Source organism: Arachis hypogaea, chromosome 3, assembly GCF_003086295.3.
Source record: "Arachis hypogaea cultivar Tifrunner chromosome 3, arahy.Tifrunner.gnm2.J5K5, whole genome shotgun sequence".
NCBI classification, from domain to species: domain Eukaryota; kingdom Viridiplantae; phylum Streptophyta; class Magnoliopsida; order Fabales; family Fabaceae; genus Arachis; species Arachis hypogaea.
In genome coordinates, this window is record NC_092038.1 from 125,433,680 (window position 1) to 125,449,758 (window position 16,079).

The 16,079-nt window shown below is 33.8% G+C and overlaps 4 protein-coding genes across 4 annotated transcripts; 1 reads left to right on the plus strand and 3 right to left on the minus strand.

Annotated features, from left to right (window-relative positions):
• Positions 1–2,819: 2,819 nt before the first annotated feature.
• LOC112781495 (probable F-box protein At1g44080) lies at positions 2,820–3,983 on the plus strand. The gene has a single exon (XM_025824546.1). It carries the CDS (start codon positions 2,820–2,822, stop codon positions 3,981–3,983), a length of 1,164 nt encoding a protein of 387 aa, XP_025680331.1.
• Positions 3,984–4,304: 321 nt separating this feature from the next.
• On the minus strand, positions 4,305–6,747 carry LOC112791319 (seed lectin-like). The gene has a single exon (XM_072233456.1). It carries the CDS (start codon positions 6,469–6,471, stop codon positions 5,371–5,373), a length of 1,101 nt encoding a protein of 366 aa, XP_072089557.1. The 5' UTR covers positions 6,472–6,747; the 3' UTR covers positions 4,305–5,370.
• LOC140183581 (L-type lectin-domain containing receptor kinase IX.1-like) lies at positions 4,411–5,345 on the minus strand. The gene is made up of 2 exons (XM_072232039.1): positions 5,307–5,345; positions 4,411–5,217 (listed from the first exon to the last, which is right to left on the minus strand). Exons 1-2 carry the CDS (start codon positions 5,343–5,345, stop codon positions 4,411–4,413), a joined length of 846 nt encoding a protein of 281 aa, XP_072088140.1.
• Positions 6,748–11,365: 4,618 nt separating the features above from the next.
• LOC112791321 (L-type lectin-domain containing receptor kinase IX.1-like) lies at positions 11,366–15,626 on the minus strand. The gene is made up of 2 exons (XM_072233458.1): positions 14,724–15,626; positions 11,366–12,771 (listed from the first exon to the last, which is right to left on the minus strand). The coding sequence occupies exons 1-2, from the start codon at positions 15,502–15,504 to the stop codon at positions 11,480–11,482; spliced, it is 2,073 nt and encodes a 690-aa protein (XP_072089559.1). The 5' UTR covers positions 15,505–15,626; the 3' UTR covers positions 11,366–11,479.
• Positions 15,627–16,079: the final 453 nt, after the last annotated feature.

Here is a 16,079-nt window from a genome sequence, read left to right on the forward strand (position 1 = left end):
ACCATCCGGCATAAGGGGAAGCTCTGCTGCAATAACATCACAAATTTTAGAGTAGTCAGAACTAATAACGTAACACACTAATAAGCGCAGAACAATGGAAAACGTACTTTTCCAAACCGAGCCGGTTATCGAACCGGCCGGTTCGGTCCAACGGGTCGGTTCGGTCCAACAAAACCGGCCCGGTTCAACCTTTAACTCATACGCTAACATTCTGCTATTTGGACCGGCCGATCCGATCTACATGGCCGGTCCTGTCAAATCGGTCAACTGGGTAGACCGAACTGGTGCGGTTAGACCGGCAGCTCCGGTCTGGTCGAACCGGCCGGTCCGGTCTGGCCAACCAGTCCGGTCCGGTCGAACCAACCACCCCTGTTTTAAACAATTACTAATTACATGCTATATTTTGCCTATTTACCCTTGTCTTAAGTATTTGTCCTAAACAAATAACCCATGCACAAATCATACTATCACAAATCTTAACTTAAATTAACGACGCACCTGCATTTAAATATTGAGGATACTCCGGTGCATGCATGGCATCCAAATCCAACGACCGCATGAAACTTGGCTCCACAAACGGCTGCTGATTTGCTAATGCATTTGCCACGTCCGCCACATCTGCCACCATAGCCTCGTCAGCTTCATCTTCGTTTCCACCTGGATCAACGACCTCATAGTTACTTTCGAAGTCTTCTTCACTATCACTGTTGTACTCCTCCAACTCAATTTCTCGGTCCGCTGCAGATTGCTCGAACTCGATATACATTTCGATAAACGTCACTCGCGACCGACTTTCAAGATACACTGAAAACATTTCTTGCATGCTCGCCTCGTCGGTCACGTATTTCGTTTGAAATTGCACGAACCCACCAAAGACAGATATAGGATATCTGTACAGAATACACGAGACTCTCCTAGATATTTCAAAATCCATCTTCTCACATATGATCCCTTTTAATTCTTCAAATGACAGTGTGAATGGAATAACAATATCTAACGGATTATCACACACAAATTTCACTCCTTCTGATGTTTGTAATAAAATATGGCCATCATAATATACTTTTAACCTTACTCTATCATCCATGATAATAGAAAGAAGAGATCTACAAATAGAGAAGAAAAGATATGCAAAGAGGAGATGTAGAGAGTTGTAGCTACGAAGGAGAAGAATGATATGAGCTGCTTAAATTCAGTGGGTGCATCTATATATATATACCACACCCAAATCGGACCATCCGACCGGATGTATGCCCATTCGAATTTTTAAGAACAAAAAAATCGGACGGTCCGATTACCAGAAAGCCCGCCCAGAAAATTTTCCTTACCCAAAATCGGTAGGTCCGATTTGTTGATACAAAATTTTGAAATCTGCCCTCAAATCGGTTGGTCCGATTTCCTTGGCCAAAACAAATCATCTTCAGCGCCCACAAATCGGACGGTCCGATTTGTGACTGCAAGAAATCGGACCGTCCGATTTCTCCCCCTCCGCTGACCGCCGTCACAGCCTGGTTAAACACCACCAACCTCCATAACCGGGTATTACACCACACCTTGCATCATATCCGAAAAAATTAGCCTTGTTTCCAGATGTATCAAGAGCATTAAATTCAAGATGAGAGAGTTTCGACATAATGAAAATTTGTTATTTGAGTCTTCTTGAAATTTGATCAGAGTCTTGTGCTAATAACGTGTTGTAAAATAAATAAATTGAAAAAATAAAATAAAAAAATATAAATAGAAGACTCTAGTATTAATATTAGCTAATATAATTATCTCAATATAATAAAGATAATTTATATATATCTACTAATATATATAGTAACTTATTTGTAAGAGAGAAAGGAGAGAATAGTATATGAAAAAAGAGAGAGTGATTTTTATTGTTGTGTGTAATCCTTTTGTCCTGTATATGTTTTTATAGGCATACAAAATTTTACTTTTCAAACTTTATTAATTTTGTTTTGTCATAAGAACTTGTTTTTTTTAACATAAAAAAACTGAGCCACCTATATTAATGATCATCCACGTCACCATGTTTATCATAATAATTTTCAACAATTAATATATAAATAGTTCTCTAAATGAATAAATATAATTAGATGAAAGTATAAATTTTATACCATTAAATATTTGATATGATACTTACAAAGATTGTTTTAATTATTTTTAAGTAAATAGTTACCAAAATTTTAATTATTTTTCCAATAAAAATTCTTGTATTAATCATATTTTACTATTTTATTTTTATTTAGAATAGACAGTAAAATTTGGACTGGTTATGCAAAAAAATTTATGAAATTCAGACCTCAAACTTGGAAGATACAATTTACTAACACACAATTCCCTAGTTAACTCCTACTGAGTCATAATTTACAATAATGAATGTGGCAATGTGCTACGACCCGTAAGAGACAGATCCCTGAAACTATGCTCCTCTTTTAACCAGATTAATTATATCTTGACAGACTCAGAAAATCAACATGCTTTCAAAGATTATTATGAAGTCTTTTTTTTTATGGCATGAATACTAATACACTGTCCTTATCTCTAGACCAAGCAAGTAATAATATTATAGTATTACAATATAAAATGAGAATTCCATCATCTTTGACTTATATCGCCAAACGTATTGCCCAAGGAAGATCTTTACAGTCTACACCTCTTTCTTGTTGATGAAGTATAAATCTCTTTTCTAATGATTAGAACATCTTAGTGTTCTTGGAGATCAAGTCTATGTGCTTGTTATTTAGGGACACAAACCTTAAGTTCAATCTGATTTCTCAAGTCATAACAATCATCCTATCATTATAATTCCAATGGCTCCTAAGGGGAAGAATAAGAAGCAACAAAATTCAGGTGGCAAAGAATCCAACAATTCCACACCATGGCCTGATCTTCCAAAACATATTTTCAACATAGTAGAAGTAAAGTTCCCAAATCTAGAGAAAAACATCCATTTTGGGGGTGTAACTAAGTCCTGGAGAAGAGCACCAAGAAACTGTAATCCAGAGTCCACACTCCCCTGGCTCCACCTCTCTAATCACCACAGAGAAAACATTGAGAAGTATCGTCAGCATGTTGCGCGCCGCGACTGCATCAGTACTTCATATTCACATTTTGTCTGGGGTTGTTGGTGTAGGCTCTTCTTTAGAAAACCGAAAAGGTATCCATGGAAAAATTATGTAGGGTGTTCCAATGGTATCTTGCAGGCTGAGTCAGAACCGCTTTTTATATACAATTTGTGGAATCCTATGCACAGAGAGTGGTATCATCTACCATTCTGGGATGCTAGGGTGCCAATAATACTTTCTGTGCTTTCTTCATCGCCAGAAGATCGAAACTGTACGGTTATGGTACTAACTGGAATTAGTCATCCGGCTTTTGCATTCTACAAATTGGACAGAGGATCTGGTGCTTGGAATACACAGGAGCCTCAATGGACTAAACAAGATTGCACCGTTACTGAGCCACATTCAAAAGGAAGGTCAGGGACTATTATGCAATTCACTAATGCCATTGGATTTAAAGGTAAGTTTTATGCTCTGAGTTTGCAGGGTACTCTTGCAATTTTAGAGGAGGTTGATTCAGTTTTTAAAATAACTGGTTTGAGTGCAACAAGGGCAATTCCTTCTGTTTCCTCACACCATTTCAGAGAGTATCTACTTGAATCTGATGGAGACATCTTGCTTGTGTATCTTGTATCAAGAAAATCTTCAGTGCATATTGTGGATCATGTTGAGGTTTATAAACTTAGTTTGGCTAGACTCTATTGGTTGAAGTTGGAGAGCCTTGGGGAAAGAACACTGTTTGTAGGGAGTAATTGTAGCATGTCTGTGTCGGCAAGTGAAGTAGGATGCAGGAAGAACTGCATCTATTTTAGGGCCTTTAGGGCTGATGAATGGTGTGTATATGACATGGAATCAGAAACCATATCCCTGGGATGTTCTAAACTTTGGATGGAACCAATAGGAGAAGAATGATATGGTATTTGTGTAACTCTTGTTTATTGTTCCATTTTATATTGAAAGCAATTTTATTTACTGAATAGATGTTCTTAAATGATTAGGATTGCACATTCTCCTTCTTCAATATTGAATATTTGGGGTATGATGACCATCCAATTAAAATCTAGTAGTTTTAGCTTCTTGTTTAATTATGACTGCATTCTAACCCCTGAGTTTCCACCATAGAAGATTCAAGAATTGACGTTAAAGGTATGAACTCTCGATTGAAAAATGTTTAGTCGTCTGTCTTTGAATTCTCAACTTAATTTAGGTTTAGGACATGTCGGAAGATTGAAATTACCCACACATCACACACAATAATGCATATATCATCTGTGAAAAGTACAAGAAGGAGAGAAACACATTAGAATTTAGTTAGATTAGTACATGAATTTCAACATAATTAGCGTGTGTGCAATATCTTAGACGATGGAGAAATGAGTTGTGAAGTTGCACTGCCCGATTGTGAAGATCCAGCAGTGACAGAGCTACTTGAAGTAGAAGGCTGTGTTTGGTTATTCCCAGAAAAAGCAGGAATCCTTGAGAGCAACATAGAGCCATCATGTTCTTGAGATGACAGAGTGGGCAATGCAGCTTCATGGTTAAGCACACGAGCAGCTTCACTAATCTTGGGCCTCATAACGTAATTAGAGTGAGTACACCAAAGGCCAACAATCATTAACCTCTCCATCTCTTCTTTATCAAACACACCATACAATCTTGGATCACCTGCTTCTAGAACAATACCTGTGCCATACAGTTCCCAAACCCAATCCACCAAGTATATCTGATTTTCAATTTTATTTTGTTCAATCACTTTTCTTCCGCATGCTATCTCCAAAATAACTACTCCAAAACTGAATACATCGGATTCTTTACTAGCCTTCCCTCTAGTTGCAGCTTCAGGAGCTAGATATCCCAATGTTCCTGCTAAATCCGTTGTTTTCGAACTTGTCCCGTGGTCCATTAGTCTCGCTAACCCGAAATCTCCGAGCTTCGCATTGAAATTAGAATCCAACATAACATTGCTGGGTTTGATGTCCCTATGAAGCACACAGTGGTCCCACTCTTCATGTAAATATAACAATGCTGAAGCCAAGCCTCTAGCAATCTTATATCTTACTTCCCATGTTAATAGGCCCTTACCTTTGAACAGATAAGAATCTAAGCTCCCATTTTCGACATACTCATAAACCAGTAGCAGATCATTCTGCTCGTGACACCAACCAATGAGTTGAACCAAATTCTTATGCCTCAGTTGACTAATGATCTTGACTTCAGATGCATACTCCCTCACACCTTGTTGAGATCCCTGGGAAACCTTCTTGATGGCAACATGAATGTTCAAGTCTCTTAGGAATCCTCAGTAAACTCCACCAAAACCTCCCTCTCCAATTTTATGTCCGTTTGCAAAGTTGCTAGTTGCTCTAGAAAGTTCTTGATAGGAAAACCTCCTAGGACCAGTGCGTCGTTCAAAATCTCTGTCCATAGCAACCTCATCAGCATTCTCCAAGCTCCTATTCCTCCTCATCAGTTTCCAACTGAAAAGACAAGCTAGTAGCCCCAAAATACATACACCGCCAATGGTCACTCCTATAATTAGACCTTTCTTGCTTTTACCCTTGTGATGTTGTGCCTCTAAGTCCGTAGAGTTGAAGGACCATGATTTAAGGGTATGATACTCGTATGAAAAATCCTTCCCTGGTGCATATCCTGTTGCTGAAGTGAAACCAAATTCAACCCATTCTGTTGTTAAGATTTCCCTCAGATTAACTTCATCACAAGACAGGTGTTGTTCAATTTTTGTGATGTTATCTTTATACCCGGTGAAGTTGACACTCAAATTGTTTGTGCTAGACTTGTAAGTGATAACAACATCATATCCTCTTTCGTCCCAAACCTGGAACCATTGTCTAGAGCAAATACTGTGCAAAGAACCAACATCCACACCCACGTGGGCATACGGAGGATCCCAGTCATTGGAAAAGGTATCAAATTCCACGGCCACAAATGGATGTTGGTTTGTGTAGGTTGAGTTACCCGCTTGGGCACGACTCATGAGGCCAATTCCACTGCCATCTCTAGGATCAGGAAGTGGGAAATCTGGCTTTGCAAGAAAGAAGGTAATCCCATCACCGTAAAAGGATCTATTTGGGGTGTTGGTGGAAAAGGAGAAAGTGGTAGTGAAGTCTGTGAGATGTAGTAGTTTGCTGTAGACGACTCTGCCGAGACTATCTTTGGTATGGAACTTGGTAAGTTGGAGGACTCCGTTGTCCTGATAGGCCTCTCCTGAAAGGGTCAAGGTGTATCCCGGGTTACTGAAATCCGGGTAGTTGAAGGATAAGGGTTCTGCCTCTACTTCTGCATGGTGATCATAATATATCAGGAGTGTGAATAATGTTACGTGAAAAGAAAGATGAAAGTAGCTTTTGTGATAATACTGATGACATGTTGTTGTGGCCATGGATAGTGGCTTGAGAATGCTAGAAAGGTGGAGAGCAAAAGGTAAAGCGGGACATTAAATATGCAATTCAGTTTATTGCGAGACGCGTAAGATCTCCACGGAGGAGGATTTCAGCTCTTCACGTTGCCAAAGCCAATTGGTTAACATATCCTATTTCTTTCCCTCATTTTCTGTTGTTTTTGCTCTGTTGTTTCCTCCCTGAATTTGCAAATGAATTCGTCTTCTTTCTATCACTAGATGTGAAACAATACCTGTCCTAGTTTGACTTCATCCGTTAATTTCTTTGTCCTGATCCTATTGCTGCTGTTATTATCTAAGATGGTCCAAAGTAGTGTATTTGGGTGGAGGATTTCCATTGACTATTTAATGATATAGGACTTGTAGGGCACAGATAAACCGATTCTATAAAGAGAGAAGTGTTTGCATCAAGCTAATTAAGTAACTATCATCCCCACATCCAAGAATTCTGAAGTCTTCTACTCCCACGGAACCTCCACAATCCATATCATCACCTGAAATGAATCAATATTATATATATATATGGAATGTATCTTCTCATGAGAATGAGATTTTTATAAGAGAATGAGAGAATGAGATTCTTATATTTTCTATAATTATGTGAAATATATTATTTTAATTTATTTATTAGATATATTTTAATAATTATTTTTATAGAGATGTTAAATGAAAGTAGCCTGCAATAATTAAAGAGAGTATTTCATTTGCTGGTATCCGTAGAAGAGTTTCACTACAGTGCGGTAAAAAAATTAATTATTTTATTACGATAAATTTGATTATTTTAATAAAAAATACATAAAATAATATATATTGTTATATATATAAATAGTTGATTTAGTGATTTAATAATATATTTTAAAAATTATGAATTTATTTTTAAGAGTATGCATAGTAAAAGATATGTATCCTAATTTATTATTGAAAATATTAAAAATAATTTATATTCATTTATAACACTAAATAAACAATTTTTTTCATAATAATTGAGTATAATATTGTTGAACATAATATTTTTTATAATATAATTTCTTATATTATGTTTTTATAGTTATGTAAAATATAATTATTTTAATTTATTTGTTAGGTATATTTTAATAAAAATTAAAGATAAGAAGATTCAAATTCGCGACTTCTTAGATGAGTACAGAAAAATTATGCCATTTGAATTATAATTCGTTAGCAAATTTAATGACTATATTAAATACATTACTTGTATATTATTTATTAGACACATTTAATTTCAACCATTTAAATCAATCCAATGATCAAAAATATAATTTCATAAGATACATTCCCATATATATATATATATATATATATATATATATTCTCAGTCACCTGCTAAATTTTGTGAAGGACTAAAATTGAATGACTGGTGGTCTCCTATGTCGCATATCCTATTATTTTATCTACATAACTATTACATTAAAATGTAATTTAACATTAATATCTAAGTAATTATAAATACTAAGAGTATTTAGTAAAATTAGGGCTTTATGTCGTTAGGCATGTCTAAAAAATTTAGATATGAAAGTGGTACGAGTGATATATCTTAATACAATAATTTTTGGTATTTTTTAAAATTATGGAAAATATATAAATAACAAATTAGATGATTTAATTTCTGTACTTTTAACAAATTAAATACCAATTTTTATTTCTCTAACTAGTATATGTTTTCATACCTTATACGGAATAATACATAAAATTATATTAAAAATTTTATTTAAAAAATTAAATAATATATATAATAATTATTATTATAAATATTTTATAAAGTTATAATTAAAATCAAACTCTTAAAATTTTTAGTATTAAAATATTAAAAATAATTAGTATTTATCTTAATCAATTTGAGTTTGTTAAGTGATAATCTCACTCGTCCGCTTAAACAACTATTAGGACTTAGAATCTCGCCTTGTGTATATAGCAATCCATTGGCTAGCGATAAACCCTTAATAAAAGGAGTATCAATACGTGGTTAGACTTGGCAGGAGTTTTCGAATACGCAGGTACCCGACCCGTCTATACCCGGATGAAAAGGGCAATAACTTGACTCGAGTCGGGACAGATTTTGCTTAAGACAGGTATCGTCGGGTTTAGGGTGTACCCGCCCCGAATATATACATATAAACACTTTTTAGTAATTAGGATTTGCCTCACATCACACATGATTCATAGCTTCAGTCTGTATTCTATAGCCATGCAAGATAAACTCAATCATCCTCACCTAAAATCTTCTTCTTCTCGACTTTTTCACAAAAAAACCGCATAGCTCCTGTCATGTTGTTGCTGAGTCCATCGCCGCTTACCTATTCACAACTCCCATCTTCCTTCACAACCAGAGACGAACCCACGTTTAATATAGAGGGGGCATTTGCCCCCATAAATTTTTTTGAAAAAAATTAATACTTATATACATATATACCACTTATTATATTATATTTGTCTCAAAATAAAATATAAATAGTTCTTTTGTATTTTATGTTAAAAAATATTTTATTAAACTTAACACATAATAATTATATTGTTAAATTTGATTTAGTATGAAAATAAATAAATACACTCAAAAATTAGTGATAATTAATTATATTATATTAGTTAATTAATTAATAATTAAATTAAAACTTAGTTTTCTAATTAAATACAACTTAATTATTAGTGATTTTTTAAAAATTGTTTAAGATAAAAAAAATATTATCTATGTATTAATATACTGTAATTATTTTGGTTAAAAAATTTATTTATACTATAAAAATTATAATAAGTAGATTTGACAATTAAGTAAAATAATTGTTTAAAAATATATATAAAAAATAATATTTAATCATGTTAAAAATAAAAAAGTCCTTCTAAATATTTTTTTGTTATTTTAAATATTATACTATGTGTATGAAATTATATTTTTATTATTTTAAATATTATAATAATGATTGTGTGTATATTTCTAGTTCTTATCAATATGTATTAGATAGTTCTAATTTTAAATTTTGAATATATCTAAACCAATTTAGATTGATCAAGTGATCAACTTAGTCGTTCGTTTAAATAAGTATTGAGGGTTCGAATTCTGTCTCGTATGTATAGCAACTCTTTGCCGGCCAATTGTAGATTCTTAAATGGAATTCAAATTCATGACGGATTAGTCCTTAACTTGTTGAATATCGTGGGAAGCAAAAAAAATATCTATACCTAAATTTTATTATATTTTTGTTCCCATTACTAAATTTTTCTAGGTCCGTCACTGTTCACAGCTTATGTCATCATCGCTGCTCATCCCGTTACCGTCGTTGTTGAGCCCATCGCCACCATCCTCATGCCGATTTTCTTTTCTCTAGGTAAATTCCCCTCTCTCTCTCTCATTGTGAGTCTGTTAAGTTCTTCTATTCAAACATTGATATTGAAAATATAAAAAAATTGATTTTCATATTTTATAAAATATCATACTGGCAGTAATTGTATATATGACGCTACTTAAAATTAAATAAAGTAACATAGATAAAACAAATAAAAAATAAAAAATTACTTAATCTTGTATAAAATTTACCTATAAAATTCTGTACCAAAAAATGAATTTAATTTTAGTATATTAATAATATAAAATATTTTATATAATCATTCAATTCAATTAGATTTATCTATTTAGGTCATTATTGAAAATAAATTTAAGATACTAACATACAATTACTTTAAATTAAGCAACAATTATCAATACTATATAAAGGACACACTATTCTTCTAAGAATGATTGCCATAAGGAATAATTTTCCAATTTTCTATACTAACATTAGAAAGTTTATATAATACTATATAATAATGTTATCATTATTAATACCATATGATATCAAAACAAAAAAAATCACCGTGCTAATATAATATTATTAATATTATATAAATCATCTTTGTATTTATTTTTCTGTGCGTATATAATATTTAATTAACACATTAAGACATATATAATATTTTGTTAATACATATATAATATAAAGTGATTTACAAATTATTATTAATTCGTATATAATGTATAATTAAATTTAATAAATTCAATTAGAATAAACAATAAATTATTTATTTTATTTCAGACTTTATAAATAAATAAATTAATTAACTAATATAACAAATTATAATTAATGCAGTAAAATTAATTAAGTAATATATATTATAATAAAATATTAATATTTAAATATCTAATCAAATCAATTAGCTGATATAATTAAGTCATAGTAATAAATTGTATTAAATGAATTAAAATAATTAAATCAAAAAACACTCTCCAAAGCATGCCACGTCAGCTCCATCATTAAGTGCAGACATTCGATTTTTATATAATAAAATAGATTAAACAGTTCCACATTTAAAAATAACACTCTAATAAACCACGTTTAAAAAAACACCGTCACCATTTTAATATCAAAAACAAAAAAGTGTAATGGCAATGATATATTTACACCCATGCATAGGGTAGCAAATAGCAATTGGCAAAAGGATTGTGTTGCAATGAGTTTAGGCTAATGATATATGGCAATAAGAGTCTAAATCTTTAGGGTGCGTTTGGTTTGGTTTGCATTTTTATTTTTTATTTTTTATTTTCAGTATTTTTTATCTTTTAAATTTTATGAAGGAAAAAATAAAAACAAAAAATAAGATTTTATTATTTTTATTATTTTTACTTTTTTTTATACAAAATTTCAAAAAATAAAAAATACTAAAAATAAAAATAAAAAATAAAAACACAAACCAAACACATTTTTATGTTGCAGGAAAAACAAAAAAGAAGAAAAAAAAAACAGAGCATTGGATTAAACATATGTAAGAATTTTCCTTACCCTAGAGCCAAATTTCGTTTTAGGAGAATGACTGGATGACATACAAGCGATTGAAGAAATGAATTGGGTCAAATATAGAAAAGCAGCAAATGTCAAACATTTATTTACAATTTCATGTTGAAAAGAAAGAGAAATAATTATAATAATTGCTAAGAATATGAACATCATGTTCCTAGAAGTTTAGAGGATTCTGAAGTTGCACTGCTGCTAGACGGTGAAGACCCCGTGGTGAGAGAGCTATTGCTTGAAGTTGAAGGCTGGCTCTGGTTATTTCCAGAAGCAGAACTAGTCCTTGGGACGAAATAGTTGGAAGAATGAAGCTGTGATGGGAGAGTGGGCAACGGAACTTCAGAGTTAAGCACAAGAACCACTTGTCTTATTGTAGGCCTCATAGTGTAATCAGTTAGAGTACACCAAAGTCCAACAATCATTAACCTCTCCATTTCTTGTTTATCAAAAACACCATATAATCTTGGATCCGCTGCTTCTTGAAGATTACCTGTGGGATACAGTTCCCAAACCCAATCCACCAAGTGGATCTGATTTGCGATTAGATTTTGTTCAATGATCCTTCTTCCACAAGCTATCTCCAATGCAACAACTCCAAAACTGTACACATCTGACTCTTTGCTTGCCTTACCTCTTGTGGCAGCTTCAGGAGCCAGATATCCCATTGTTCCAGCTAAACTCGCCGTTTTCGATTCTGTCCCGTGGTCCATCAGTCTTGCTAACCCGAAATCTCCAAGCTTCACATTGAAATTAGGATCCAACATAACATTGCTGGGTTTGATGTCCCTATGAAGCACACATTGTTCCCACTCTTCATGCAAGTACAATAAAGATGAAGCCAAGCCTCTAGCAATGTTATATCTTACTTCCCATGTCAACAAGCTTTTACCTTTGAATATATAGGAATCTAAGCTTCCATTTTCCATGAACTCATAAATCAACAGCAGGTCATTCTTCTGGTGACACCATCCAATGAGCTGAACCAAATTCTTGTGCCTCAGTTGGCTAATAATCTTGACTTCAGATGCATACTCCCTCACCCCTTGTTGTGATCCCTGAGATATCCTCTTAATGGCAACATGAATGTTCAAATCTCTTAAGAATCCTTTGTAAACTCCACCAAAACCTCCCTCTCCAATTTTATGTCCCTTTGCAAAATTATTAGTTGCTCTAGAAAGTTCTTCATAAGAAAACCTCCTGGGTCCAGTGCCTCTTTCAAAATCTCTGTCCATAGCAACATCAAAACTGTCTCTCCTTTTTCCGCTCCTCAGCTTCCATCCCATAAAACTAGCCAGCACTAAAACACATATTAAAACACCTGCACCAACACCTAGCCCTATCACCAAGCCTTTCTTGCTTCTATTCTGGTCATTTGCTTCATGAGTGCTCAAACTAGTGTTGAAGGACCATGAGCTGAGGGTGTGATACTCAAAGTAGAACCCTGTTGCTGAAGTGAATCCAAACTCAACCCATTCTGGCAGAACATTTCTCAGATTAACTTCACAAGACAAGTGCTGCTCAATTTTTGTGACATTATCCTTGTACCCTGTGAAAGCCACACTCAGATTGTTGGAACTAGAATTGTAAGTGATAACAGCATCATAACCTCTCTCATCCCTACTACTGAACCATTGTGTTGTGTAAGTACCCCTGATATCTCTGATATCAATACCAACATGGTCAAACGGAGGATCCCAATCATTGGAAAGAGTGTCAAATTCCACCGCCACAAAGGGATGTTCTTTTGTGTAGTTTGGAGTATAGAGTTGATCACGGCTGAGGAGACCAATGCCACTGCCATCTCTTGGATCAGGGACTGGCAAACTGGGCTGTGCTAGGTAGAAGGTGATGCCATCGCCATCGTAGGATTTGTTTGGGGTGTTGATGGAAAAAGTGAAATGGGTAGTGAAATCTGTGACCCTGCCTGTGTTGTTGTCCCAAAGGTGAAACTGTTTGTAATATGTGACTCTGCCGAAGCTATCTTTCTTCTGCTCCGTGAGTTGAAGGGATCCATTATCATCATAGACATCACCGGAAGTATACAAGGTATCTCCTCTGTCTGCGAATTGATCGTAGTTGAAGGCTAGTGGTTCTTGTGCATGTGATATAGTTGCAATACTTGCAACTAATATTACATGGAAAGAAGCAAGCAAGAAATTCTTTTCACAATAGTACTGAACCATGGATCTTTTTTTTTTTTTTAAAAAGTTGTTTGGTATTTCAGGGTAAGGGGTTAAGATCTTGATATAACATTTATATTGGTGATATCATGTATTTTTAAGTTATCCACCGTCCTCAGCAACTACTACTAATTAAAGTCTTCACTTTTTACCCACCTTCTTGGCCTTCTTCAGTCAAAGACAGAAGGGTTATTCGTACCAATTACCAAGCAGCTACCTACATAGATATTGTATATGGTCCACACGCAAAAGCTGAAAAGGACCACTAATAAACCAACCGTGTTCTTTTTATCACTATCTTCTTGTTTGGCATATAAAGTCTTTGCTATTACATACTGTGTCACTTTTGACCTGATATTACTTAAATATTTTTTTTTTATTATTGTTACCTTATTTTGCTTTATTTTATGATTCAACTGCTATTGTCTAGCGGTAGCGATGACTCTTCAACGTAAGGACTTGAAAGGTCGTTTCGTGCTGAGGTAGAGAGGAGAAGAAAGAAACCAATGGCCATCAGGACTTTTTTATGGTATCAATGAACATGATTAAATTAATTTTTATATAAATATGATAATTGAGATATGAAAACATATCATGTTAAATAATTGAATTTAATTTTGATGCAAAATAGTTTTACATGTATATCCAATTACATAATGTCACATTAATAAAATTAACTCCCTTTCACATTCATTGTGTGAATAGTTATCCGAAAAAACGGATGTAATTGCATGACTGTGAAACGTTTTACGCCGACAGTATCAAAATTAAACTCTAAATAATGTAGTTAAATATATTACCTTAGTATCTAACAATTTTTAGCTATGGTTTTTGCATGAAAATTACTCTAACCAATTTCTTGTAAATACTCGCCTTAACAAAATTGGCGAAAGTCCAAAGCCAAAATACCAACTTAGTAAGGGATGTCAATGGAAGCAAAGCTTTTAGCAAGGCCCTAAAAAAGTTGAGAAGAAGCCATTCTTTAATATATGTTTGTTTTTTCCTGCTAAAGGTGTTAATCTGAACATTATCTTACTGCAATACTACTATGAGTATAAAATTGGGTGGTACATGAAGAAGCAAAACATCAGAACAGAACAAGACATTTACCTTCATTTTATTTTGTGAAATCATTTAACTCCCTCCCTATATGCTGTTGTTATGTATATATAGGCATGTTTCCGTGATAAATTCTCAAGTGCTTCTTCCTAGTCCAAACTGGAACTAAAGGACCATGAGAAAAGAGTATGATACTCATAGAACAACCCAGTTGCAGAAGTGAACCCAAATTCAACCCATTCCGGTAACACATCTCTCATATCCACTTTACTCCATAAATTCTGCTTGATCTTTGTCACGTTATCCTTGTACCCAGTGAATGTCACGCTTAGATTGTTCGTAGCTGCATTGTAAGTGATAACCGCATCATATCCTCTCTCATCCCTGCTACTGAACCATTCTGCAGTGAAAGCAGTGGCAATAGATTTAACATCGATGCCAACATGATCATAGGGAGGATCCCAATCGTTGCCAAAGGTGTCAAACTCCACCGCCACAAACGGGTGTTCGTTTGTGTAGTTTGGATTACTCAACTCATAACGGCTGAGGAGACCAATGCCGCTACCGTCTCTTGGAACTGGAAGTGGGAAATTGGGCTCTGCTAGATAGAAGGTGATGCCGTCGCCATCGTAGGATTTGTTTGGAGTGTTGATGGAGAAGCTGAAATGGGTGGTGAAATCTGTGACCTTGCCGGTTTTGTTGTCCCAAAGATGGAGAGGTTTGTAATAGGTAACTCTGCCGAGGCTGTCTTTCTTGTATTCAGTGAGTTGGAGGGCTCCGTTATCTTGATACACATCTCCGACAATGTTTAAAGTGTTTATGGTGTCACTGAATCGCTTGTAGTTGAATGCTAATGGTGTTGCATTAGATACAAGAGCCAACAGGATTATGAATGTTACATAAAAACACGCAAGTGCGTAATTTGCTTCTGGGGATGTCATGTTTGTGGCTAATTCTGAATTCTGTGCTGAGAGCACTAGATTAGATATTTCTTATAATCTTCAACAGTTCAACATCGTTTTTGCGAGATTTGACTTTAGGCGAATGTGTGATGTTAAAGTGTGAGCATCCATTATTGACTTTGATGTTAATGTATGATAATTCTTTCCTCGTAATTAATTCTCCCGGGTCGATTTAGTTTCTTGTAACTCTAGAAACAAGATTTGCGATTTACCTTAAAGTCTACACTAAAAAAAAATTACGCATATTCATTGAATTTTTTTATTATATATATTTTTATATTCAAAAATAAAAGGCATATATAAAACATGTACTTGAAAAAGTAATATAAATAAGGTGAATACTATGGTGTCTAAAAAGTGGTGTCTATTTACTAAAAAGAATTAAAAATTATTATTTAATTTAAAAAATATAGGAATAAATAATTTTTAAAAAATTAAAATTTATTACAAAAAGTAAATTAAGCAAAGTTTAGACAAAAATTCATAGACACTATAAAATTGGCCTATAAATATGATGGTTTTAGTGGCTAAGAGAAGGAGGGTTGAATTTTAGC

Bases quoted from the DNA above. Each gene is read 5' to 3' on its own strand.
- LOC112791321 (XM_072233458.1), bottom strand. From the start codon at position 15,504: ATGACATCCCCAGAAGCAAATTACGCACTTGCGTGTTTTTATGTAACA. The intron at 12,772-14,723 runs GTTTGGACTAGG...GATTCACTTCAG, and splicing joins CTCATGGTCCTTTAGTTCCA to CAACAGGGTTCTACTTTGAG.
- LOC112791319 (XM_072233456.1), bottom strand. From the start codon at position 6,471: ATGGCCACAACAACATGTCATCAGTATTATCACAAAAGCTACTTTCAT.
- LOC112781495 (XM_025824546.1), top strand. From the start codon at position 2,820: ATGGCTCCTAAGGGGAAGAATAAGAAGCAACAAAATTCAGGTGGCAAA.
- LOC140183581 (XM_072232039.1), bottom strand. From the start codon at position 5,345: ATGTTGCCATCAAGAAGGTTTCCCAGGGATCTCAACAAG. The intron at 5,218-5,306 runs GTGTGAGGGAGT...TGTCACGAGCAG, and splicing joins TTCCCAGGGATCTCAACAAG to AATGATCTGCTACTGGTTTA.